The sequence below is a fragment of the Arctopsyche grandis genome, chromosome 8, assembly GCF_051622035.1.
Source record: "Arctopsyche grandis isolate Sample6627 chromosome 8, ASM5162203v2, whole genome shotgun sequence".
Taxonomy (NCBI): domain Eukaryota; kingdom Metazoa; phylum Arthropoda; class Insecta; order Trichoptera; family Hydropsychidae; genus Arctopsyche; species Arctopsyche grandis.
This window is the reverse complement of record NC_135362.1, coordinates 24,076,994-24,104,659: the sequence shown is the minus strand read 5'-3', so window position 1 is coordinate 24,104,659 and position 27,666 is coordinate 24,076,994. Positions and strand designations below refer to the sequence as shown.

Here is a 27,666-nt window from a genome sequence, read left to right as displayed (position 1 = left end):
CTATCACAAGATTTGTAACCAATAGTGACAGTGTCAGTTTGGAAATTATATTGTAAATTAGACTCACTCCGACACGTCATTATCCAATGAGACTAGCAGTTCATATCAAATTGATTGGATTTGAATATTTACGAGGCCTGCTTCAGTATTGAAATCACCAAACCGGTGGTTAGAATCCCTTTAGTCTTCATTAGCTTCATCTCTTGCAGTGTCGACTTCTTCATCTTGCCAATTTTAGCTCTAGCTCTAGGTCTATCGGCGTTCGGCAGATGCGGCAGGACCATCATGGCCAATTCGGTGACCCCAAGTCGGACGGACGAGTTCAAAACCAACGAGAGATCGACACTTGCCAATACCGGACAAGCCGGCATCAGTTTGATGGCTTCGTAGCAGTCGCTCTTTTGCTGGCCAATCAGCGGCGTGTCCAACCTTTTGAACGGAGCCACGAGAACGTGATCCCACATGCCGATATAGTTCGGACTGTAAACAATCGGAGCAGACAGCAGAAAGTCCTTCACGTCGAGCACCATATTAAACTTGAGTATACTCCGACACAGCTCATCCAAAGCCGTATCGTTCACTCGTATATCGTAAACGAACATCATCTTGACTATCAACGACACCGTTAACTTGTTGTGTTCTTTCGTGTGCCACATTTGCTGAACGGCCTGCGTCTTATTCTCGTGGAACAGCGGCAGCAAGTATTCCAAACCGATCAGATGCAGTCCGTTTATAAAATACAACTCCCACAGTTTGAACCAAATGTCTCTCGCTGTATTATTCGAAACTTTTTCAATCAGATCTCCGTCGACTAGACTGAGCAAGCATTGCAAAGCTCTGATCGGCACGTTGTAGTTGTCGACGGAATCGTTTGCACTCAGACCGATGCGGAATAAATACAAAGCTGTCGACATTATGTTTGTCGCCTTCAATATGTAGCAAGCTCTCATGAGCGCTTCGATCTGCAAGGAGCCGTCTGAGCCGTCGACATGAACGCTCAGGATCCGCTCCAAGATTTGCATTCGTATTGGCGCTACGTTCAAGTTGTGCTTGTCGGCTATTTCGTTGACGGCATTGTTTATATCCGAGGACTCGTATCTGGTCAGGATCGATCTGTGATTGTACAAAGCTTCGATCAATCTGTGCGGACTGTCGCAGAGTGATAAGAGTTTATCTTCGCCTAGATTGTATTTATGTAGGATGTGCGCTGACGATGTGAGCAGGTGTTTCATTTGCATCTTGCGCACGACGTTGTTGTTCGGTTCGATCTTGGCCCAGTGTTCGGCGAATTGATAGCAGACGTCGGCTGCCGCTACCTGGTCGGCTCCGAACGCAGAACCTTGAAAGACGTAGTAGAAACAAGCCCCGGCCCATTCTAAATTGGTTATGTTCTGCACGCACTCGTGAGCTTCTTTTAACAACCGATTGTTTTTCATGTGGAGACTCCACTTAATGTTAGAGTTTTCGTTGATTGTTTTTTCTACGGTCATGCTCTGCTTGACAGCGTTGCTGCAGATCATGTCGCGGCTCACTTGAACGTCTTCGTCCAACAGTAACAGACCGGCTATCGGCAGCCATTGTTTGTACGTGTCCAAAGTCACCTCTGGTTTGAGCTTGTTCCAAAAATTAGCCGACATCAAACACTGGAACGGCAAACGATAGAAGCCGATCTTCGGGAAAGTCTCCTTCATGCTGAACTCGTCTATCTCGCCCTGCTTCGGCCGGCTTATTCTACGGTACGTCTGCAAGAACTTCAACAGCAGATACTCCCGGAAGAACGCGTCCTGACCCGTCACACTCTTCAGCAGCTCCAAAATGAACAGATACACTTCGTAACAGTACAGGCTCAAATTCACCGTGATCAAGTTCAAGACGTGTATCTCGCCGTTTTTGAAGAGCGTCGTCAAGTTCTCCACCAGGTCTTTCTTGCATTTGATTCTGTCGACGACGTTCATGCACTTTTGCATCGTCACACGTTTATCGAACTCGGCGACGATTTTACATTTGCCGAAGTTGTAATGCGTGAATTCATAGTTGTTGTTCCACGATTTCAACAAAAGGAACAGGTAACACATCAGAGCTTGATCCACGTCTATATTAGCAGTCGAGCAATACTCTTGAAAGACTTCTACATCGAACGACTTCAAATTTACAATCGACTCTAACAACGACACAACGTTCTGTATTCCGTCTTGATTTTCCTTCAGCACAATTCCACAACTCTCCAACTTTGCCTCTACACTACTCTGAGAGTAAACTTCGAACGCTTGCTTATACGGAATATTCGTATGGTGATACACCTCGCGACATTTCAAAATATGATGAGCGAAATTGATCTTCTTCTGCGAACTTCCATAGCCTTTCAACACATCGTTCAACCACTCGTTGCTATCCGACAACGAGAACATCAAACAGGCGATGAACATATGATCGGACTTTTCCGACGCTAGCATCTTAACAATGAGGGTCTTCACAGCAGCTTCGTTAACGTCGACCATCCAAGACGGAATCTGCAAATCGTCAGCCATACATTGACTCATACGGTGCCCTATAATCCGCAGGAAGTTCACATCGTTCTGTTGCATCTGGAATCTATTCAAAGAAGCTTTCAAACAAGTCGATCCGTCGCAACTTTGACCTCCAGCACACATGCAAACGTTCACACGCCGACGTTTGTAATCATCAGCTCCGTTACGAGTAAACAATTCCTTCCAAGTCGGCACGACAGACGTAACTATGTGAGGATTGTAGAAGTCGGAGAGTTTCCAAGAGCTCAACAATTCCCTCGTGACGTCATGAGCGTAGTATATGGACGTCAACCATCCACACACTTCGACACAGTACGACATACATTTAGCACTACAATCGGCCAAAATGTTCAATATGCAATTCAAACCATTATCCAATATTGTAGCGTCATCTAAATTGACGTGTGAAATTAATTTAAAAATCAAATCCACGGAATTTACATCGCAATCGGTGAAGTAATATCTGTCGGACATCACGATGGAGGCCAAAGTCGGAAGCAACTTAGCTTCAATTCCGTCTATTAATACTAAAATACTGTCAGATTTCGAAATGGATAAATTTGCACCGACTTCAATAGTCTCTGATAGAATGTCGACGATATTCTTCGACTCTTTACTTCGATTCTTACACCATTGATTCAAATGATACGTTCGATATTCTTTAACGCAATACTCGTTCAAGGTGATGCGTAATTGAAATCGATTCTTGAGCACGTATATTCTATTCAAACAATCCAAAATGTGATCATCAGTACGGATACACCTTAAAAAATCAATATAATTACATTCAGACGTTTTATCGTGATCGCTGCTCAACTTATCTTCCAGGACGAGCAGAAGAGTGTTGTAGCACAATTCCTTAAAAGCGTCGTTTGATGATTTGTATATGTTCAATGCTGCGAATATATCACTGCGTTCGACGTACCGCTGGATGCAAAGTAAATAAGCGTCTTCTTTCAAAGAGAAGTATACGTTGGTGATTTTTTCAATGTCGGACATCATCTCTGGGTGTCCAGTGTTGATGATGAGCTTTATGAGACATTCGTAGTCTTCCGATGCGATTTCGTTGCATTCATACTTGACGAGGATGGATCGTATGTCGGCGTGTAGTATCTCAGCGTGGATCTGCGGAGCGAGGATGTGACGTGAAGCGATGGCATCGTCGGCCATCTTCCGCACAGTCTCACTCCATGGAACCTGTGCCGACTTCAATATCAGTATAACGCATTGGTATTTTTCGTCGGCGTTGTATATCGAGTCTATCAATGTTAGCATTTTGATTTCATCAATGGTCGGCGACAAGTCGAGCAGCTCTTCTATGTACTCCCGGATGATTCCGTCGTGATTCAAGTTGTGGTGAATCATAAACGTGCCGAGGAAGTTGCGCAAGAGCGTTTGAAGGTCCTCATTGAAGGCTTTACGTAAAATCAACTTTGCAAGTTCATTCGCAGACAGTGTGGTGAAGTCTTTCAATGATACTATTATGTTGTATTCTTTCTTTAATGTTTGTATTTTTTTCATGCAGCTTATTAAGAAGTATATATTGTCGGCCGACGGCGGTATGAAGTCTATCGATCCTTTGGCCGTGAAGGTCAAGTGTGCGAACTTTTCGGCGAATTGTACGCCGACTTCGGGCCAGTGTGGAGAGTTTTCCAAAATGCATATCCGATCCTTGGCCCAGCTGATGATGCAATCGGCGCAATGCGGTATTACATTAACCACGCTCGGTATGAAATATTCTAAGAATCTCAGTAGCGAATTCAACTTGGTGTCGAGGCTGATGCACGTCAGCAGTCTGGTGACATCGTCGACTCGAAGGTTCTTGTATACAAATCGGTAACATTTCAACCAAACTATGGCCGCATGATCTAGCAGGTCGTTGTTCAAGAACTTTTCACATATGTTCATCGGCTTCGAAGCTATGAAGCTTCTCCAATCTATCAAGTTGTCCTTGTCGACGTCGAACATATTAAAAGTCTCCACCTTCCAGAGCAATTCGTCGACTTTTGTATTCAACCGACTATTTTCCATATTTAAAAGCAACTTTTTAGCAAATCGAAGCAGTGGCGACAGTTCTACATTGGATTCGACACCTTCTATACAACATTCAACTACGAATTCAACATTCTCACACGCCGATAATATACTATTCAATTCTTTAAATGATTCCGTATTATATGTCTGCTTTAGATCGTTCATTAAACATTTGGCTTTGATTTCCATGACGGCCGTCGGCGACAGCCCGTGCGTCTTTGCAAACAGTTCGGCGGCTTCATAGTTCTTCAACGATATGAGGATTTCCAACTGCGACATTGGCGAATTCTCTCGTATCAGATAAACATAGATCCGTCCGTCTTTAGATTCTGAATACAGAGCAAAATCATCAAATCCGCCGACTATAAAACAATTTTCGCCAACGTCCACGCTCAATTCTACGCTCAAATCGTAACAACTTCCAATGCACAATTTGCGCCTACTATCTCTCATGAACAATACTTTATTACTATTTTCGAACGGCGTTAAACTGAAGACACTATCTCCGATGGCGTAATTCTGTTTTGTGATGGGACAATAAACATTAACAGTATCGTTGATTGACGTGTTCAAACACAAAGATGACTTATATAAAGGTTTCATGTTTGCAAGTCTTAATCCTATATAAAATTTAGACTCGGCATTCAATTCCTCGTGGTTTATTTGACTCAACTTATATTGCTTTCCGTCTGGAGACAAAAGCAAATGTTGATACAACATACCCTTTTTATTTACGAGTATGATACTTTTATCGCATTGTTCATACATGAAAGCAATAGCTGTATTACCAGTAGGAACAGTGGCATTGATGAAGCAATGTACTCCAGATTTTAAATCTAAACTCAGCACTCTTCCGTCGGCGAGGATTACTATTGTAATATTGGATTGCTTCAGTATCAGTACATGTTCTATGTCCGTTTGGAAAGCTTTGAACAGTTTCAATTCGCATTTTTCGCCGTTGAGCACCAGCAAAACGTCGCCAAAGTATATGCAGATGTGTGGAAGTTGTATACAGGATTTGATTGAAGTCGGAGATGTGCATTTTGATTGGTTTTCAAAGACGGCGCTCACCGTAATGGAGAAATTGCTGCTTATTTCGCTACTGCACAAAATCGGCCGATATTCGTCGGCATGCTGCTGCTTATCAAGAAAATTCCAACCCTCCATTTTAACTGCAATGTTAATTTTAAAGGATTATGAAAATGTATTTATTTTATAATAAAAATTTATTTCGATAGATGTCACTTGATAATATAAAATTTTCATTTTGGCAAATATTTTTTTTTAAATATACAAAATACTTAGATTGTTAATATTCATATGATACAATTAATACTATGGTAGAATCAGACGCTGTTCTTTGCATCATCGTTGGTGACAATAACGGTTTTAGTGGTTAAAAAAATGGCTTAAAATATCCTTTATACAAAAACTACATGTAATGTATATTGAGAATATATAAACATTTATATTGACTTACTTCATGGGTTGAAAGCGTTGAATATCAACGAAGAATATTTGACAGCACGAAGCAGAATACGAAGAATATTTGACAGCACCGGTATCAACGACGGCCGTTTGAATTGATCAGTGTTGCCAGTCCAAAAATAGTCCCGTTCATTGTTGAAATTTCAACAAGTTGCATATTTATAATATAAAATCAATCAAGCATTGATTGATTTTAGCATCTATAATAAAATGCATTTAATACTGACTGTTTATTGTTTTATACTGACACTTTATTATTTTATACTGACCAGTTAAAGTCTGTTCATACCTATCCAGCACGACCCGAATCCTGCAAGTACGGACAGTATTCTTTAGTACATTCTATATGGACGCGCATGAATGCGTAAATGCGCATGCGCGAATGGAGTATGAATACGTCCATATAATGTACCAAAGAATACTATCCGCGCTTGCATGACACCTGCAGGATACGGGTCGCGCTGGATAGGTATGAACAGACCTTTATTAGTTTTATACTGACCGTTTATTATTTTTATACTGTCCATTTGTAATTTATACTGACATTTAATAATATAATACTGGCTTTTTGTTAATGAAATACTGGCCAACTGATTTATATGATTATTCCGCAAAAAGCGATCTCGTGCACTTCACTAAAATCTCGATTACGGAACATCTGGCACCCAAAAATTCAATCAATCGAAAGGAACACAAGCGAAATATTGTACTAACGAGAACTCGAGTGCCAGATATTCCGAATTCGCGATTTTTGTGCACGCGATCGCAATAATCCGTTTACTGAATTATATAACTATTTATCGAAAGTTGATTAAGATGGTTCGGTGAAAAAGCGATCTCGCGCAAGTCACTGAAATTTCAATCATAGAACATCTGGCACCCAAAAACTCCATCTGTCACGCAAAATATTCTACTGACGAGAACTCGAGTGCCAGATGTTCCGTGATCGAGATTTTAGTGACTTTGGCGAATTATGGTTTATCCGTTTGCCTAAAATAATGGCCATTTAATTTGTTACCAATCTAAAATATTATATTTTTATATGGTTTATTTTCAAATGGCAACATTACTGCCAACCTTTATCCTAGTGACAGTTCATTATTATAACCTAATCGTATCGCCACTTTCTCTCTGCAGAGCGAAAGTGAATATTTGATATTACTCAACATTTATATGCATAATCATTAAAATGATTAAAGTATTCAGACGCTTCGCAAATCTTAAGGTAAGTATCCATATTTTATTAAAAAATTCCTAACAATTTTTGTGTTATTATTACTCATATCGATTTGTTTACTTGCAGATCAATCATGACGTCAGTTTCAAACATTGTTTTCACGCCTCTTCGGTTAATAAATTAGGTCTAATTCCCATCGTTGTCGAACAAACAGGACGCGGAGAAAGAGCTTACGACATATATTCCAGATTATTAAAAGAGAGAATTATATGTCTGATGGGTCCCATACATGATGATATGAGTTCGCTCGTAGTCGCACAACTTCTTTTCCTTCAATCCGGTGAGTTGTCTTTTATATAATAAGTTCATTATACATAGACTGTAACAAAAATCTTATTCTTCATTTATATATATATATATATATATATATATAGAATCTAGTAAAAAACCAGTACATATGTACATCAATTCTCCTGGAGGCAGCGTCACAGCCGGCCTCGGAATCTACGACACAATGCAATACATCCTCCCTCCAATAGCAACATGGTTCAATATAACTAAATACTACCTATATCGTAATAAATTGGAACTATGATTAATAGGTATATTCTTATAATAGGTGTGTAGGTCAAGCGTGTAGTATGGCTTCTTTACTGCTGGCCTCCGGAGAGCCAGGAATGCGTCATGCTTTGCCAAACGCTCGCATCATGATACACCAACCATCTGGTGGAACACATGTAAATTTCACCTATTTTATATAATCATTCTTTTTTATGTATATATTTTATTAATATAATTAAATTCGGTTGAATTGTCGTACAGGGACAAGCTACGGATATTCAGATCCAAGCCGAGGAGATAATGAAGCTTAAAAATCAGATCAATCAATTGTATGCAAAGCACACTGGTCTGCCGTTGGAGAAGGTACATGCATCGATGGAGCGAGATAAGTTCATGAGTCCAAAGGAGGCGCAGGAGTTTGGTCTCATCGATAAAATATTAGAACATCCACCAGAAATGGGCGAGAAAGAAAACGCACCAAAAGAATAGTTTCATCGTACAGATATATTTATATAAAGTTTCGTTTTACAAATACAATTATACAAAACAGTGTTTACGTTGGTTTCTTTCATACATCACTTCTTTCTAATATATTATACATATTAAGTTAATATTTCTACGATAGAGCTGGTCCTTTTTCTCTGATGCGATCTCTGATACCGTCTATGATTTCTTCGTTAGATTTTTCTTCCTCGTTTAAGTCCAATAACGTCCGTATGGTATTTTTGAGTGACTTAACGTCGTCTCCGTTATTAATAGCTGATATTCCTAAGATATCTTCGAATTCAAGAAACTCAGTAGGACGCAAGTCGTCCGTTAAAACGTGGGCAAATTCTGTGAAAGAATATCAATATTTTATAATAAGAATTAAATTAGACATACCCAGAATTCCTCAAGTGCCCAACAACATACGGCTGAAGTCAAAAAATATATTATATGGACGGTTTGTGGAGGAGATATGTCACTTTTTATAGGAAAACGTACCATGTGAGAGATATTGCATATGTGTAAGAAAGCGTGTCATAATACTATACCTTTAGCATTCTTTAACTTTTCCTTAGTTTCAATAAACAACTCGTTCGCATTTTCAGTATCCATTTTATTTATAACTAGCATCGCTGGTTTAGATAGTAGCTCCGGATTATACAATTCTAGTTCCTACAATCAAAAATTTATCACATAATCTAAGGACATGCTTCAACAATAGAGCAAATTTAATCTGAACACTTACCCTATTTAGAAGCAAGACAGTTTCAAAGCAACTCCTCATAATGTGTCTGGGAGTAAGTTGGAAACCTTGAACGTCGGCGACAAGTAACAGCAATTTGGTTCTTTCAACATGTTTCAAAAACTTATGACCCATACCTGAGAACACACACACACAGTATCACTCAAATGTTTCTGTATACTGCATAGATATAGAATACATAGATACGCCCTGACGCTCTAAGCCGATCACCCTTTTGGTGCATGCATACTCTTTCTCAGTAGCTAGTTAGCTTTTAAGTCGGAAAGTCGATTGACGTTTTTCGAAAATGCCAACGTATTCAGTGAAATTGTGTTACAATTACTCAAAAAGACATAAAAAGGCGGATGGAAACACATATCATAAGTAAGAATTAATATATGTCTTCAATTATAGTAGTATTTTAACATATAATGAAATATCGGCGCGATGTATGTAGTGTTGTATGCAGTGATCGAACAGTGGTCGACAACCTCTGCCAAAGATGTCTCTAAATGCACACGAATATCTTGTTGGCACTGAACGAAATTCAGAAATCGACATTAAGTTTAAAACTACAAACAATGAACTAAATATTAAAGTTTTAGCTTTAAAATCGATCCTTGTGGAAGTTACTAATGTTTAAATATTGTAATAGTTAATGATGGTTTTATCATAGTAGCATACATTTGTAGTTTAATATAGTGTATATAGCTAAATATTTTTTCCTTAATATGGCTTTATTAGTTTGGTTTACTGTCACGCGGAGTGTCCAATAAAATAAAGTTATAAATAAAATAAAACTTCAGTGCATGTACATATGTACCTAAACTGGTTGCTGACCGCTAAGTCGACCTTTTTTTTCACCACTTCCCCGCTAGTTAAACCCCCCCGCACCTCTCAGTTGGTGGCGACAACATCTCCGACCAAAAGTGTACGTAATGGCTTATCTAGGTTATTCTACATCTATGGTATACTGTATAGTTAATGCGTATTATTATGTATTACCGATGTTGATATGTGCCCCTTCGATCAGACCCGGAAGATCGGCTAAGGTTATCTGTCTGAAGTCAGGAAAAATGATCGTACCCAAATTAGGCATTATAGTAGTGACTGAAAAGAGTAATAATTTGAATTAGTAGACGTCTACTTAAAGTGATTCATTTGATCAATTTTGACTCGATTGATTTAAATTGCATGTACATGGATATGCAGCAATCCGCGGCTTAGCTCTAGACAGTGCTTTGAGCAAAGTGCTCTTTCCGGCGTTGGGAAATCCTACAAATCCAACATCGGCGATGAGTTTCAGATCTAGAACGACTGTGCGGGCTTGTCCTTCACGGCCGAGGAATTCATTAGTCTTACTTCCACCGGGACCGCCCCGGGCTAATATACATGTATCTCCCACCTCGTTGATTTCACCTGAATATTTAAAAAAAATAAATAATAGTTTTACAAACAATACGCAGCGTACAAGCTATTTGGAATATTAGTAGAGCTTACTGTAACGCAGTCAATTGCTTTTGCAATACATATCAACTAAAAATAGCGTAAACAGTATCATCATTACCTATTGGAACGTGTTCCGAATATATTGTGATACCGAGTGGAACGGGTATAATAGTGTCTTCGCCAGGACTGCCGATGATTTTTTTCTTTACACTATTTTCACCATGTTTGGCAGCTATTGTTTTGCTAGGATAACTAATGGGATCGAAACGGGCACACAAATAATGATTATATTATATGAGTATGTACGTATATCATGAAAAAATGAAACTGACTTCAATATGACTGATTTCAAGTTGACGTTTTCTTCACCGATGCAATAGACGCATCCACCTTGTCCGCCGACTCCGCCATACTTCGGGAAACCATTGCCTCCACCTCCGCCGATGCAATGAAGTCGAGTGGAGTCTATCAGAGTTCCACGGAGATGTTTGCGTACTTTCTGTATGTTTAGTTTAGAAAATAAAATCATAATTCACATATAAACATACAATCTTATATAATTAATAATTGTACATACCCTGAACTTCATCGTGCCAGATAAAAATCTTGTCAACCAAACCATATTGATGTGATTTTAATTCAATTCATTCTCGTGAAAATTGCCTGAAAATAGATTAATAATATACATTGAGGTGATCGTTTTCACGATTGGATTCAAGAATGAACACATTCAAGCGAAATTATTCTTTCAAGTACAAACTGTATAAATATAATTTCAACAAATAGCATTTATGTACTTTAAATCGAAAGCATATTTTATTACATTTCACATAATAAGTAAAATGAAATATAACCTCAAAATTTGTTTTTCTACTAATGCAACTTGCAAAATCGGGTTCTAAATAATTTTGATCAAAAACAGTTATTAACCAAAAATTATTCAATATTAGTAACTTTAAACTTATATAAAATCAATAAACGATGATTGGAAACGATTCTGGAAAACAAACAAAACTGATCTAATACCGGTGTGCGAATTTGACGTTTGCAGTGTTGCCAGATACAAAAAATATTTGTATGAAATAAAAAACTATTGCGCATTAAACAATTTAAATTTACAGATACCATTAATTATGATAACAGAGAAAATAATTTGAATGTGATACATTGGTTTTAGCATTAATAGTTTTAAAAAATGCAATTATTCCAATATGAAACCGTCGCGATAGTTCATAACCGACCTATTCATAGATTTGTCAATATCAAAAACAGAATAAAGTCAACTTTGCGACCTAAGAGATTTTCTACTGTAATTATTTATCAGTGAATAATAATCGAGAACGGAATTGAACTGGAAACTTGTTATTTAAATTTTAATCACTAACATTTGATAAAAAGGGAAATACGTCAATCGTTGGTCATTCAGATTTAAATAATAATTCAATGTAAATTAAAATATTCCTATCTGATAGTAGTGCACAAGATCACCACTGGGGTAATAAAAGCTTCATATGTATAAAAATAAAAGTTCATATGTAGTAATGTGACAGGGTTCATATTTTTTGGATCAAGTGAATAACTACTTAAGCATTGCTTACTATAATAGTGTTTCCCCATAGTATATTGAGTAGATAACTTTTGTATCTACTGGATAAGTAGTATTCAATGAAATGTTTCATAAGTAGTATTCAAAGGAATGTCAATGAAATGTTCATTTTTTTTTAAGTACAATCTAAAATACAGTTAAATTATCTTAATTATTAATAATTTTATTTTAGAAACCACCACAAATATCTGGAGTTTTTTCCAGATATTTGTGGTGGAAGAGAAACGAAGATGAAAATGAAGAGAGAGAATTATCTATGACTGATAGTATAAATTCAATGAGTGAAAAACCATATGATACGGAAGCATTCGGACAGTATGTCGTCAGTAAAATGGCAAATGTTAAGGACATGGAACAAAAAATGTTTGCTGAATCGTTAATTATAAATGTCATAAACCAAGCAATTCTGAACAAATTAGACACATCTGCGGATATTTCTAAAAGTTCTGTATCTTACCCTTCTTACAATAACCTACCCAATTATCATTCCTCACTAAGCAAATATCCTACTAAACCAATAAATCCTCCTGAATATCAAAATTGCAATGTCGATATAAAGGATTTCAATTCACAAGAAATGATAAATGTAAACAATTCTGACAATAATTATTCGGGTGTGGATTATCCATATAATGTATTATTATATGCATAGAGTCATGCTGGAATGGTATCTATGTAAATGGAGATAAAATAAGGAAGTAAAATAAGAATGAAGGAAAATGAGTTTTATATCACACACCAATATTGTTTTGTAATATATTTCAATATTTTATAGTATATATATATATATATATGTATACATACATGTATTTCTAGCTTTGCTTATATAAATACATATGTACAATAGTTCATTTCATCTGCAACTTAAGAGAAGCCAAAAGTATTTATGAGTCTACACATTGCTTGGGAATCAGGAAAGTAATTTTTCTGGCATTGCAATGGAGAAATAGCCGCTGTTTTTACCATAATCTTCCTTAATCCTGTTTCTATGTATTTTTTGATCGGCATACATAAATGATGTTCTTCAGATCCTGGGGGACACTGTCGCATTATAGCCATCGAATTCCCCGTATTTACAATATTAAGTAAAAATAGCACCATATATATTTTATACATTTTATTGTTCCTGCAATATAAATAATGTACATATAATTATATTATTTAATAATTTCATTGCGTGTTATTTTATCAACAAAAAGACTAGTTTATAATATTTTGTACACACCTGTATATGATGTTTATTGTACAGTATCTATGTAGTTTGATGACTCGAAGATAATTGATCATCAATGAATCTAATCGTTCACTTTTATGCTGTGAGTTTTGCATTTGACATACATATATGCATCAGGGTTTCTTAACCTTTTTGAGGCTATGATTAAACTTTTTTATATAATGAATATACATATTATTTAAATCCATTCTCACCACGTTTCCATAACATGTTTTTTTTTACAGAAACAATAAAAAAATACGACATAAATCTTTTTAATGTTTTTCATCTCCTGCTAAATTTTTTAAAATAATTTCTGCGTCTAATTATTCTCGAAAAACTCTTTGCATCACTTATTATTCTCAGTACTTTCATTCTTACTTACAGGTCTGTTACTTAGAGTTGGCGCGTTCTCATACTCTCACAGAAGCGCGCGAAAGGGACATGGCGTCTTTATTTTATTATTGAATGCAGTGTAACAGCATGCTATATACCTATTCACTGACACTGCACACGCGCATTTGTTCGTGCCAACTTTCGGTAACAGACCTATACCAAGCATTCAAAAACTGCGGTGAAATCAAATCTTTTTTAGTTCGATTTTAAAATTTTCTTTTGCAAATCGGGAATTTCTGAGAGCATATCGGAACGTGGTATTATAAGTAATAAATCGGAACATTCGGAAATCCGGACGCCTGGTAACCCTATTTATTATAAATATGACAAAAAAATCAAATGTAACCAACCTATGACTTTATCTATAATATAGGTATCTTTATCTATATTTATTTATTTATTTATTTATTTTAAACAGACCATTGTGGCATAACAGGAATTCCTAAAGCGCCACAATGGTCAAAAAATATAACACAAAAAAGAAAAAAAACAAAATAACAATTAAATTATATTTATTATTAATAACATACTTTGCTTAATGACACAAACAGATGTTATAAAATTACTAATACAAGCTTGAGCGCTAACGCAGAGAAACTCACGCATTTTGAATTTTCATTATGAAATTTTCACTTTGAAACATATATTTATTTACAATTTTAGATAAGGAGGGTCGGCTTTTGGTGTGTGCGAAGTGTACTATACACGTAGGCGCCGCAAAGGAAATGGTGCCTGAAATACGTCAAAAATATGATATGAAAAAAATATGGACACTTCGGAATAGTATAATCATTTCTCTATTTAGTTGGTTTAACGTATTTATCTTATTTATAAGTTACGGTTGGTAAAAAATCACTAATTATGTTGAATCATTTGTTAACTTTTTCTCAATATAATGGCTCGTCCAAAATGGGGACAACGCGCTCGAAAAAATGCAAGACGTTCATAAACGAACACGGACATTCTAAGCCAATGGTTTCCGATGTGGTTCCTGTGGACCCCAGGGGTCCCTGGTCTGTGGTCTGTGGTCTGTCTTGAGGGGGTCTGTGACAAATTAAAAATAATTTGGGGGTGCTTGGACAACGTTGAAGGGTCCGTGAAAAGTGTAATATAAAAAAATATTTGTGACAAAAATATCTGTAGATACATTGTGTCATTCATCGATACCATGTAGTCGCCAAAAATCTTAGTGAACGCTTGCATAGCTCACTAGATTATGTCATTAGAGCAGTTAATAAAATCAAAAGAAGTGCTTTAAATGAGGGATTATTTTCTCAACTTTGTTTGGAAAATGATGAAGACTGTATCGCTTACTATTTAACACCGTTCGTTGGTTATTTAAAAGGATCGGTTTTAAGCACTCTTTGATTCAATGTAGGAATTCCTGGAAAATAAAGTCAATGATTTGCGGCTCAATTTAATTAATTAATAAATTTACATAGCTTATATGACTAACTTACTTACCAAATTGAACGAAACCAATTTGAAGCCACAAGGTGATCAATTAAAATTAATCAAAACTAAAAGTATAATATCTGCATTTGTTACAATTTTTACTTTATATATACGTAATAACAATAGATGAAGTTTTGCGATAATTTTTCTAAACAAACAAAACTTGGTGAGAGGGGAATGCTGTCAGTTTCCAAATCTTTCAAAATTGCAAAAACGAGATGAAGATTTGCTTACTTATTGTCAACACTTCATTCTTACCTCAGCCAAAGATTTGAAGACATTCTTCACTTGGTTATCCCAGATTGGATGTTGTACCCTTTTGTAAGTAGACCCACGAAATCAGATGAATCCATACTAATACATGATCAATTCATTGAATAATCCACAAATAAGCATTTGAAACCAATGTGTAAACAAGGATACCACGAATTCTGGTTACAAAAACAAATACCAATTTTATATCCTGCATTATGCTCACTGTCCAGAATCTGTTGATTGCTTTCCAATTGTCATATTTAGTAGAACGTGGATTTAGTGCAGTTATGAAACTCATCACGAAAATAGAAACCGACTGGAAATAGGTGCTCGTGGAGACTTACGAATGCTACTCACTAGCATAGAGCCAAACATTAAGGTTAAGCCGAAAAAGGTTAATAACCACTGTTCTAGGATTTAGATTGTCAAGACAATAAAAGAGGAGGGGTTGGTGGGGGGCGCCAAGCATTAATCGCATACCCAAGGAGAACAAGATGGCCGCGCCAGCCTTGCATACTGCGAATGTGAATCTTCATTTAGCATTTCAATTCCAATATATATACATGGGTAAATATACATACATACGTATATGAAGTATTATGAAATTTATTCTTCTAAAATCAAATTGTGACACTTTTAGACCTTTGGGGTCATCGTTTCAAATATTTTCCTACATATTCCAACCGCATCAGGTTTTTCGTTATTCTTGCATTGTAGTGGAATCCCGAAGACTTCCAGTGGACCATTGCACTCTTTTTCTTCTTTCGAAATTCCACATTTTCCTTTTTCTGGCGTTTCTCCTTCTTCACATTCAATATATGATATCCTAGACTTACATAGTATACTTGTTTCACACCATCCATTTCCTAAAGCTACCGTGTCTGATGGACACGGTCGTGGCCTTAAGATTCCCGAATTGACGAAATTTACAAGTAAATATATCAACAGTGCGCATACTTTATACATTTTATTATCCCTGTAATTAAATAATATTTAAATATCAATAAATGAAAATATCGCTCGTTAATATAATAATATATGTACATACATACCTGTGTATACTCTCCTTTCTCCTTTGTTGATCTGAAGATGAATGCGTCTTCTTCGGAAGTTTCGGTCACTTTTATAGTACAACTCTTGTGTGACACTCTTGATAATATTATATATATGGACATTCGACATACATTTGTTAAAGAAATCGTAAAATACAATACTAAAATTTCAAACATGATTGATGGATCAACCACCGTAAACAAAAATCTAATCTTATATAGCGTATGTTTTACATATGTGGTATCGAAATGAATTAAAAATGAACCAAATGTGAATTCTGGCACATTTTTTATACTGAAAGCTTAAAACGCTTACAAAATGTCTTTGAAAGATGTGATTGCTGATTTTTTCGATTAAATGGTAAAGGAAGTTGAAGAATTTAAAAGGAAACGAAAGATGAAGAATTTAAAAGGAAAGAAAAGGTGATAGATTTAAAATCTGTAAGATCACTCATTTCTTTTTGGTGGCAAAAAATTGATAGCTGGCGATTTTTTGCGCAATTTTTCATGTATTTATGGTACAATAATAATACAAATATATATAATATTGTAACCTTTCGATCGTGACCTCAGCGGGTTTTCCAATTGTTATAAAATAATTGACCGAACTCGACCGGTTTTTAATATCGCTATAAAATGTTTTTTTTTTTCAATAATAATATTTGTTTTCTCGTAGTTGTATGGATACACTTTTAAAAATATTTAATCGATCAAATTTCATGACAGCACAAACATATTTGCATGATTAAATATCATTGATTTATTATAGATAGCCCAATTATAGTAAAGTTTTGGCACCAAAGCCCTCACTTGTTGCCGAAACAAGTTGAAATAGTTAACAATAGTGAACCATTTTTGTGGGCAAAAGAAACTTGTCCGCCAATCGCTGGTCTTAGCCTCCGAGTAAGGCCTGAGTCTAGGGTGGCAACCCTACGTTTTACGAAGAAAAAAAAATAAGGATAAGTCAGGTGTATTCAATCAATTTCATAATTTTACAAATAAAATTGTGAAATATTACTCTATAAAGTGTTGGTAGCTGCACATGAGAACTACTGGTGTAGACAAGTGCTACTCAAACTTTTTCATGCGGCGGACCAGTATATATTTTTCAGTAATTCTCATGGACCAGCATCATATTTCAAAATAAAAAGGCTATATATGTATGTACATATATGGTTGAAAGCATTTTTTTTAATACTTGATTTGCAGTCAGTTCAATTAGTTTATCTTCCAAATTAGGTGATATATCATAATTCCATGGCAAAAATGGATTTCGTATCCATCCTTTTCCCTTTAGTGGATCGTCATCTGGTGGAAAATAGAAATCGAATCGCTCTGATAAATTTGTCAAATGACAACTGATTATATCTTCGTAAACAGGGTTGTAGAATAGCCGGTACGCGCCAGTACGGCGCCCCACCACCTTTTATCGGCACTGGTACGCGACCCGGCATAAAAATTTCAAAAATTGAAATAGTATAAAACTTTAAAAAAGTTTTACCACGTTTGCAATACTTTTTAACCCAAGCTCGATGACAAGGAGTGCTGTCATGTATAAAAATGCTGTCAGGATCAAGGATACCACCAGGCCTTATGTGAGGCACCAGATGTATCTCTAGCACATTTAAATATTGGTCCCCATTCATGGACCCATTAACGAAATAAATGGGTCCTGGACCTTTTTTTCGCTTATGACAGCTCAAACCATTGTCTAGGGTCGATGTTTAATTGTGCTATCGGTACATGAGGGTAGGTAGCGTTCTCAGGGGCTGCGACGAACAAACAAACGGCTTTGTCTCATGAACTAAGGATACATTCATCGCTCGAAGATTGCTTTGAGGATACACTCGATGCATTTCTTGCATAATGCAAAAAACGTGCAAAATCGAGCGTACCGGCACCTCAAAATTTAGCACTACATCACTGTTCGTAAATAATATCAGCCAAATTGTGAAACATGTCATAGCAATCTTTTGAAACACGAATCTTCCATGTTTTTAGTTTTCGTTTCAACCCATCTGTATTATCTGCCATTGTGAAACAAGATGACATTCTTCCTTGCATGGATAAGTTAAGGTCATTCAAAATGCAAAAAATATCTGTCGAATAAGCTAGCTTGGCTATCCAGTCTATATTTTGAAATAGTTCTGACATAAGCTATTGTTTTATATTTTTAATTACATACGTCTTTCTCCGCGGACCGGTAATGGGCCGCGGACCATAGTTTGAATAGTACTGGTGTAGACAGATGTTCGGAAAAGAAACAAAGGGGGGTGCTGAAACGATATTTAAAAGGATGCAAAATAAAACAAGAATTAAAATGTAATATTTATTATTAAATACCATGGATAATATAATAATATGTATATTTTTCAATGTGTTTTCATTTTTTATGTACTTAATTTCCCCAAGAATTTATTTCTTGACAATTTCCTGAGGAATCAGTAAACTGATTCGAAGCGCATTGTAACCGTACTGTGACTTTCTGAACACGTATGTTCTTATTATTATGTGGAACCGTGGCTGAGGAATCTTCTGGCTGCATTTGAACTCTCCATAGAACAACATTTGAATTCTCCATAGTTACGATAAGTAAAAATAGCAACGTACATATTTTATACATCTTATCGTTCCTGGAATATGAATATTCATATACGTATGTACATATGTATATTATACGTACAATCAATTCGCGAAATTGCTCATTTCATGAAATGTTCTTAAAAATATTTCAGCTTGATTCGTTTAGTAGTGTGAAAAAAATCGTGTCAGTGTGAAAACAAAATTTTCGATTTTTCGAACAGAAAAATAACCACTTTGGTTTATAAAGTTTGTTATTTTTCTTTCATATTGATATAAGAATTTTGCTATAATCGTCTCACGAAGAACATATATTTATTTAAAATGCCGGAGAAAATGGTAGCAGGACATGCAATCAAGACAACAAATGTATTTACATATATACATATGTATGTATGTACATAGGTACTTTAGTCTATATATGTAAACAGCGAATTTTGGAATTTGGAAACATCTTAAGTTGGAAAAGACAGTAGAATAAGTAGAAGACTTAAAAAATAATATGAAAATTCTAAAAAAATATATTTGCACTGCCGCTGGCCCATTGAAATTTATGATTTGTAACGATTTTCGAAGGTTTATTTAATTTAAACGCCGTTTTAGTAGTTTCGGCAGATATTTTGACAATTTCATGAAATGTGGAATTTTACGAATTTGATTTAAAATATATCTAGGCAAAAAAAAATTTTTAACAAGTTTCGTTACAAACAGTTTTATCAAGAAAAATATATGTGTGTAAGTATTTAAAGATCACTAGTAATAACATTTTATCATTAAATGAAAATAACGCTATTTAATAGCATACCCGTATATACAATTTTCTTTTGGTAATCTGAAGATGAATGCTTCTTTTTTAGAAGTGTCGTTCACTTATATACTCACGTAACTCCGGTGTCATGTTTTAGATATTAAAAAATTGAACTTACACCTTTTAGCGTAAATAAAAAGTTGTACAACCTGTTTCGTTCACACAAATCGACCATAGTGGAACAAAACTTAATTTTCATCTTATTAGACTAATAATAAGCTTGTAAAAAATGCCTGGTTGCCAAAGATATTGAAGAATTTTACATAAGTTATCAAATTTTGCCTGTGGAATTACACATACATATGTACATATGAATCTGTATTGTGGGAAAGAAAAATGATATGGAACTATCATTTTGGGAAAGAATAAATTATATGGATGATATCAGTTATATAATATCACGATTTGAACTGGTAAAAGTAGATACAAACATATATGTATTTTCTTCCTTCACAAAAATCTGTATGTACATATATGTATTGAACATATGAGCCGTTATATTAATATAACCAGAAATAAATAAATCCAGAAATATCTCGCAAAACATTAAATATAACGTTTTGGGTTTAGCAATATTTAAAAATACTGGTGGCCTGTAATACGTTTATTCTGATTTTCCAACATTCTGGACATATCGAATTATAATTCGATATGTCCAGATAACATTTTTTTGGATTGAGTTACTTTTGCCCAAAAAAATAAAATAAAAGTAGTGTGAAAAACATCGTGTCTGTGTGGAAACAACATTTTTGATTTTTCGAACAGGAAAATAACCACTTCGGTTTATAATTCGGTTTATATTGATATCGATATAAGAATTATGCTATAAATGTCTCGTGCAGAACACACATTTATTTAAAATGCCACAAAAAATGGTAGCAGGAAATGCAATCAAGACTACAGAGACTATGTACATATGTACAAGACTACTTTAGTGCACATCGAAAGCAGTGAATTTTAGAATTTGGAAATAGCTTTAGTTGGAAAAATCGTTCTGTATCAAGTAGAATCCTTAAAAAATAAAATGAAAATTCAAAAAAAATATATTTACACAGCCGCTACCCCATTGTAATTTATGTGTTGTAACGATTTTCGAAGGTTTATTTTAATTAAAACACCATTATTTTTTGTTTCGGCAGATATTTCGACAATTTTATGAAATGTGCAATTTTAAGTTACAAATTTCGTTACATAATTTTTTATCAACAAAAATATTTGCGTGTAAGTATTTAAAGATCACTCGCAATAACATTTTATCAATAAATGAAAATAGCGCTCTTTAATAGCATATCCGTATACAGTGCCGGTTTTAGGGGGGGGGGGGCTGAGTCGATGCGCCGAAGGCGCTTTGAAATTTTAAATTAAAGCGCTAAAGGCCCTTTAATTTAAACAATCTACTGGAAAGAGCCGGTCTTCAAATTAATCTCACCGTGAATAAAAAATGTGATATTATTAGTAATAAACCTATTTATTCAAAAGCCTTTCTTTCAAATAAATTTCAAGATAAAATAAATCCACTCATTATATTAAATTTTATAAAACAGCATGATTTACAAAATTTGTATCCGAACATTTGGGTTGCTATGCGAATTTTGCTGACACTGTCTGAATCTGTATCAAGTGGAGGACGTAGTTTTTCGAAACCTAAAACTTATCCCCAGTCTACAATGTCACAAAATAGACTTTCCAGTTTTGAAACTCTATCTACTGAAAATTATATCGCTGAAAATCTTAATTTTTCAGCATTAATTATAGATTTTGCTGAAAGAAAGGCTTGGAAAGTTCACTTCTGAATTATCACTTTATTTATTTATTTTTAAGTCCTCTTGCTAAGCACTTTACTGCCGGTCTCAAGCCCGGAAAATGAGGATAGTAACCCATTTAAAAAAAAAAAAAAAATTGTGGCGCTTAAAAAAATTGCCCGAGGGCGCCATAGGCCGGCACTGCCCGTATACACAATTTTCGTTTGGTGATCTGAAGATGAATGCATCGTTATTGGAAGTGTTGTTCATTTATATACTCACGTAATTCCGGTGTCATGTTTTTGGTATTAAAAAATTGAACTTACACCTTTTAACATAAATAAAAAGCTGTACAACCTGTTTCGTTCACACATTTAATATTAGACTAATTAAAAGACCAATAAAAAGCTTGTAAAAAATACCTCGATATTTTATTTTATTTTATTTTTTACATATATACCAGGAAGGCCTTACAGGTAAATCCCAATGCGCCTTCCTGGCCAATTACAAATACAAATACAGCATTTTTATTATAAGTCGTTGAATTGCGAGACACTGAAAAAACTCGCAAATTAACGAGACATCTATGAATTGTACATAAATTTTTATTGTACATCAATCAAATTTTTCAAATAGTGGTGACATAGTAGGTAGGAAGGATTTTTAGCCAATTTTTTTTTTTCCGGGAATCGTTTCAACAATGAAATCAGAGAAAATTGGCAAACTCTGATAGGAAACGATCAACCTTGTGTCACAAATCCAGGTCTGACCAACAGCATACTCTGAAAAATTCATTTTCATTCAGGGATAGAACCCGGCACCTTCTTGACGGTAAGCAGAAGCTTAACGTCCGAGCTATGCTGCTGGCTATATGGAAGACTCGCTAAAGATATGAAAGAATTGCTAAAGATATGCAAGAATCGCCAAAGATATGGAAGAATATTACATACGTTATCAAATCGTGCCTGTAGAATTACACATACGGGTCTACCTCACGGGCCCGAATGTGAAACGCCCGAAAACGCAAATATCGGAAGGTAAAGATCGAAAATCGAAAGATCTTAAGTCGAAAGATTAAAAAAAAAGGGTGCATGGTAAACGGTACGGTAATTGGACTATTCGTCACATTGGGGTGGTCACAAAGACAATTTTTGCCATGAAAATCGCGAATACACAATATTTGGCACTCAAGTTCTCGTTACTATGATAGTTATCGTTAGTATGGTGGACTCTTCGGCTGCCAGATGTTCCGTTATAGAGATTTTAGTGACTTTGTGACGAGTAATTTGTGACCAGTAATCACCGAACCAAACGGTACATACTCACTTAATTTGCGCGAGCAGGATTCAACAGGAACAAGAGGAACATACTTTTCCTCCCGTATTCTGCGCGCGCACAGTCAACGAGAAAACTGGTTGACCGATTTTAGGGTGTGACCAGTTTTCTCGTGACCAGTTTTAGTGTGACGGGTGATCACGTGTGACCGATCTAGAGCGACCGGTTGTCCTGTGACCGGTTCACATTTGACTAGTAATCACCGAACCCAATCTGGTTGTGTTTATCGGTCTGGTTACCGTACCATTGGTAAGCATACAAATACAAGTCATACTAGTAAGCAACTGTCACTTTGACAGACGGTTAAAATGACATGACAGTAAAGAGTACGGCACTATGGAGTGTCGTCTTTGTCTGCGTTCTACTCCAGCCCCATCTTCCGTCCCTATTTATGACAATCCATACTCTCTAGCAAGACACATCCAAAGTTGCTGTCATCTCCAGGCTAGTGATCTGTCAAAACATAAACTCTCATCCGAACTTACGAGATGTTTTAATGTGTATTTCACTTACAGGTGGAACGGGACGATGGACTGCCGGACGCAGTATGTCTGTTGTGCAAATCCAATCTGAAATTATTCACCGATTTCAAAGATTGTTGCATTCAAAATGATAAAACCGTAAGACTGAGATTGCCGACGTGTTCGGGTATTAAAAATGAAGAAGTACTTCTAGACGATTTAGTCTGGGAGGATGAGAATGATGAAAGGCAATCGAACAATGTAGATGAAAACAATTCCAAACACATCACAACAAAGAAAGTTGAAAATACTCATCCCAGTTTGAAGGACTCAAATATTAGTATTGATAAACATTCGTCAAGCAATGAGCGAAATAATGTTCCAGGAAAATGCTCTATGGTAATTTTTATCATAAATAAATTATTCACATAATATAAAATGGTACAATTCTCTGCTGAGGCCCAATCCTCGTCAGTTTTTGTCGTCTGAATACAAGTAAAACACCAATCGTTTGCTATGTGATAGTTTTTGGCCATTTAGATTGAAATAGTACATATTTAAACGTCAATTGACACAAATTAATACATTGTTATCAGTTAGTATTGAACAGAACACCATCAATAATGTAACAGAATGCAGATTTTTCAACTTTTAAATTTAAAAGGACAATGACCTAGCATGAGGTACAATTGTAGTGTTTTTTTTTCATCTCTTATTTAAAATTATTTCTGTTAACAAAGCTTTAACTCTAAGACTTCACTTCTGAACTAGCTACATTGCAATAAGTAGTGAAGAGTGAAAGTATTCAGTATTTGAAACTGTTAATGAATTATTTCTTCAATTTCAATTTTTAATGAATTATTTCTTCAATTTCGAATGCCAATTCCTTCTACTATCTGTAGTATATCTATCTGTATAATATCTGTATACAGTATATATCTGTATACATGTAGTATATATCTGTATATAGTATATCCAGGGCTTTTTTTTTCTTATGTAACGCGGTGGAACTGCGTTCCGGCACCTTTTTGCCTCGGAATGTTTTATGTTTCAAACGAATATTCTATATAATATAATTTGAATATAATCTTTTCCAATACAAAAACTTGACAAGAAGTGAGTTCCGGCACCTTTTTTTTCAAAAAACAGCCCTGAGTATATCTGTATATATATTTTTAGTATATAGTATCTGTATTATAGTAGTAACGAAACTCAGTAGCTAAAGCTTTGATATTTTAAATAATTTATAATAAGCTTACATGTATGCAGTATTGCTCGGTGGTTGTGTTTATTTTTAGCACCGAGAGACTACCGGGTTCGATCCCGTGCTAATCTTTAATGCTGCTGGTCAGACTTGGATATTTGTGACTCCAAGTATATCCTTTATAGAATTTGATTTGTGTACAATATGTAAAAAATTATGAACAAGTCTAAATTCATAGATGTCTCTATAGATTAATTAAATAATTAATTCTTAATTTCGTGTTCTTTAATTATTAATTTTCTAGGAAGGCGCATTGAGCTTTACCTGTTAGGCCTTCCTCGTATATGTCTATGTAAAAATAAAATAAATTTTGAATGAAAAAACTGATGAGGAATTGGGTCATGGAGAGAATGATACTCTTAATTTTATATACTAGAATTTTATTTTTCACTCTGAAATTTGCAGGTGAATAGAGAAAAATTATCTTCAAATCACCGCACTAAAAATATATTTAAAAAAGTAACTAAAAGAAAACCATACAAATGTGATGTTTGCACTGAAGGTTTCATTACCAAAAATCGTTTAATAGAGCATTTAAAAGTTCACAGCGAGAAAAAGGAACACAAATGTGATATATGTTTAAAAGTGTTTACAGAAAAGTTCAGTTTAAAAGCTCATATGAAAATCCATACTGGAGAAAGGCCACACAAATGTGAGGTGTGTTCGAAATGTTTCTTAAACATTTGGAACTTGAGACTTCATATGAAACATCACACTGGGGAAAAATCGCACAAGTGTGACGTCTGCTCCAAGTGTTTCGTAAGAAAGTGGGATTTGAAATTACACTTGAAACATCACAGTGGGGAAAAGTCACACAAGTGCGAGATTTGCTCCAAGTACTTTGTGTCGAACTGGAATCTCAAATTACACATGAAAGTACACAACGGCGCAGAGAAACTGTACAAATGTAAAATCTGTTCGAAGCGTTACGGGAAAAATTGCGACTTGAAAATACATCTGAAACAGCACACCGGGGAAAAACCGTTCAAATGCTACATGTGTACGAAAATTTTCTTTTCGAACAAAAGCCTAGATCGTCATGTAAAACTTCACGTCGAAGAAAAACCACACAAATGCGAGTTCTGTTCAAAGTGCTTCCTCTACACCAGCGATTTGAAGAGACACGTCACTATTCACACAAGGGGAAAGCCGCACAAGTGTGAAATTTGCTCTGAATGCTTTCCTTCGAATAACACCCTAGAACAACACATGAAACATCACTCCGGAGAGAATCCATATAAATGTGTAATATGCTTAAAGTCCTTTGGTTCAATGAAAATATTAGAATGTCACACGAAAATTCACGACGAAGAGAATCCGTTCAGATGTGAAGTGTGTTCGAAAAGTTTTTTGAGGAACTGGAACTTGAAGGAGCACATGAGGAGTCACACCGGGGAAAAGCCGTACAAATGTAACCTCTGTTCGAAGAGCTATTTTAAAAAGTATGACTTGAAGTTACACATGAGGCACCACACTGGGGATAAACCGTTCATTTGCGAAATATGCTCAAGTTCTTTTGTATCAAATAAGCATTTAAAACGGCATATGGGATGTCACAGTGGGGACAAGCCACCCGAATCAAATGTATATAACGATGTTATTTAAATGTTTAAGGTTGCATCTGAACAGTAATTGTTTACTAAATAAATTAATATTTAAATTATACTCTTTTATTGGAGTTACAATACCTACTCGCACAAATTTTACTTTCCCAATCGAATGAAGTATTTTTCTGAATCACTATTCTTTACTGATAATTTAATATCATTTTGTACGCTGAAAAAAAAGGAGAATATGTTAAAAAATATAGCTCTTTCGCAATGAAAAATCAATGAGTAGTCAATTGAAACCATTTTTTTTTTTATTACATACCTCCTTTACGTTTCACTTACGATTACAATTCAGGAAAAAGTTTGCCTCTTATCCGATCGTTTTAATACTTTGCCATATTGCTCATTTTGGTCATCAATATAAGTAAATGGATCCTCCGCCATTACGATAGATATAAAAGATCGTTTAAGAAGCTTTTCAAATCTGCCCGGCGAGATACTCGGTGACGTTTACCGTTGACGTTTGTTTATTAGTTTTAAACATAGATGGCGGTAGAAAAAATTTATTGATGTTTTTATTCAAAATAATAATGTTTTTTTTTATATATAAATTCAAATTATACATAAATCATTAGCAATTTATTTTGTCCATACGTCACCTTGTATCACATGCTAATTTAACTTAACTGAAGAGGGTTCAAGAAATAAAATAAGAGACTAATCACACTGTGGCGGCTCGCTATACGACATGGTCGAGTTTGGTCACCTTCCTGCGATTGGGGACCAAGTCGACGTGTGTTCAGAGTAGCTACCTCACTCTGCCTTCAGCTGTCATAAATAAAGCACGTGCATCAACATGTCAGTCGTTTCATTCGTCTACTCCCCATAACACTAATTACCATAAAATTTGCGACATTTTTAAATTGTTTTGTCTAAATATATTTGTATTATTCGATGTAAAAAGTGTTTAAAGGATTATTGCGTAAATTGCGATCGCGCGCACGACAATCGTTACCACAAAAATCACAAATACGGAATATCTGGCACTCGAGTTCTCGTCAATAAAATATTTCGCTTGGGTGGCTTTCGATTGATAGAGTTTTCGGGAGCCAGATGTTCTGTGATCGAGGTTTTAGTGACGTGCACGAGATCGCTTTTTGCGGAATAATCACCGAACCGCAAAAAGTGTGCTCTCCGCTGTTGGGCAATATTTATTTTGTTATAGCAACAAGTTTTTCCCCACCAATTAAAAATTATGATTTGGGCGGTAATCATCCTTGGAATATTTGTAATATGTAAATAAGGAAACGCATGGCACTCGCTCAAGGGTTCGAGACTAGGGAAGGACCTATAAAAATCCAGAGTAATTTAATAAGAATAGTGGAAAAGTGGGTTTTTTGAGATTTGCCTGTAGCGCATTTATTTTAGTTTTATACATATATTGAATTCACATTTATTTTCAAAATAGCGGTGTGTTGTTGGAA

General features: G+C 35.3%; 4 protein-coding genes across 5 annotated transcripts; 2 read left to right on the top strand and 2 right to left on the bottom strand.

Moving 5' to 3' along the window:
- Nucleotides 1–39: 39 nt before the first annotated feature.
- On the bottom strand, nt 40–6,163 carry rod (kinetochore component rough deal). The gene is made up of 2 exons (XM_077436237.1): nt 6,043–6,163; nt 40–5,734 (listed from the first exon to the last, which is right to left on the bottom strand). Exon 2 carries the CDS (start codon nt 5,727–5,729, stop codon nt 129–131), a length of 5,601 nt encoding a protein of 1,866 aa, XP_077292363.1. The 5' UTR covers nt 5,730–5,734; nt 6,043–6,163; the 3' UTR covers nt 40–128.
- A 682-nt stretch (nt 6,164–6,845) lies between these two features.
- ClpP (Caseinolytic protease proteolytic subunit) lies at nt 6,846–8,394 on the top strand. The gene is made up of 5 exons (XM_077436142.1): nt 6,846–7,275; nt 7,354–7,567; nt 7,662–7,773; nt 7,847–7,964; nt 8,050–8,394. Exons 1-5 carry the CDS (start codon nt 7,240–7,242, stop codon nt 8,275–8,277), a joined length of 708 nt encoding a protein of 235 aa, XP_077292268.1. The 5' UTR covers nt 6,846–7,239; the 3' UTR covers nt 8,278–8,394.
- On the bottom strand, nt 8,271–11,549 carry LOC143915461 (GTP-binding protein 10 homolog). Of its 2 annotated transcripts, none has more exons than XM_077436126.1 (9): nt 11,492–11,549; nt 11,043–11,128; nt 10,798–10,964; nt 10,584–10,717; nt 10,217–10,435; nt 10,022–10,126; nt 9,020–9,153; nt 8,823–8,946; nt 8,271–8,622 (listed from the first exon to the last, which is right to left on the bottom strand). In XM_077436126.1, the coding sequence occupies exons 2-9, from the start codon at nt 11,085–11,087 to the stop codon at nt 8,405–8,407; spliced, it is 1,146 nt and encodes a 381-aa protein (XP_077292252.1). In that variant the 5' UTR covers nt 11,088–11,128; nt 11,492–11,549; the 3' UTR covers nt 8,271–8,404. The 2 variants fall into 2 exon arrangements, with proteins under 2 accessions (XP_077292252.1, XP_077292251.1); XM_077436125.1 differs by having other exon boundaries at nt 8,272–8,622; nt 11,320–11,544.
- An 11,603-nt stretch (nt 11,550–23,152) lies between these two features.
- Nucleotides 23,153–26,411, top strand: LOC143915378 (uncharacterized). Its single transcript, XM_077435999.1, has 3 exons — nt 23,153–23,351; nt 23,423–23,767; nt 25,038–26,411. Exons 1-3 carry the CDS (start codon nt 23,244–23,246, stop codon nt 26,235–26,237), a joined length of 1,653 nt encoding a protein of 550 aa, XP_077292125.1. The 5' UTR covers nt 23,153–23,243; the 3' UTR covers nt 26,238–26,411.
- Nucleotides 26,412–27,666: the final 1,255 nt, after the last annotated feature.

Excerpts from the sequence above, each read along its gene's own strand:
- rod (XM_077436237.1), bottom strand. The coding sequence starts at position 5,729 with ATGGAGGGTTGGAATTTTCTTGATAAGCAGCAGCATGCCGACGAATAT.
- ClpP (XM_077436142.1), top strand. The coding sequence starts at position 7,240 with ATGATTAAAGTATTCAGACGCTTCGCAAATCTTAAG. Across the intron at positions 7,276-7,353 it reads GACGCTTCGCAAATCTTAAG|ATCAATCATGACGTCAGTTT; the intron begins GTAAGTATCCAT and ends GTTTACTTGCAG. Across the intron at positions 7,774-7,846 it reads CTCCCTCCAATAGCAACATG|GTGTGTAGGTCAAGCGTGTA; the intron begins GTTCAATATAAC and ends TTCTTATAATAG.
- LOC143915461 (XM_077436126.1), bottom strand. The coding sequence starts at position 11,087 with ATGGTTTGGTTGACAAGATTTTTATCTGGCACGATGAAGTTCAGG. Across the intron at positions 10,436-10,583 it reads TTCGGAACACGTTCCAATAG|GTGAAATCAACGAGGTGGGA; the intron begins GTAATGATGATA and ends TTAAATATTCAG. Across the intron at positions 8,623-8,822 it reads AAAGTTAAAGAATGCTAAAG|AATTTGCCCACGTTTTAACG; the intron begins GTATAGTATTAT and ends ATTCTTTCACAG.
- LOC143915378 (XM_077435999.1), top strand. The coding sequence starts at position 23,244 with ATGGAGTGTCGTCTTTGTCTGCGTTCTACTCCAGCCCCATCTTCCGTC. Across the intron at positions 23,352-23,422 it reads AAAGTTGCTGTCATCTCCAG|GTGGAACGGGACGATGGACT; the intron begins GCTAGTGATCTG and ends TTTCACTTACAG. Across the intron at positions 23,768-25,037 it reads TTCCAGGAAAATGCTCTATG|GTGAATAGAGAAAAATTATC; the intron begins GTAATTTTTATC and ends TGAAATTTGCAG.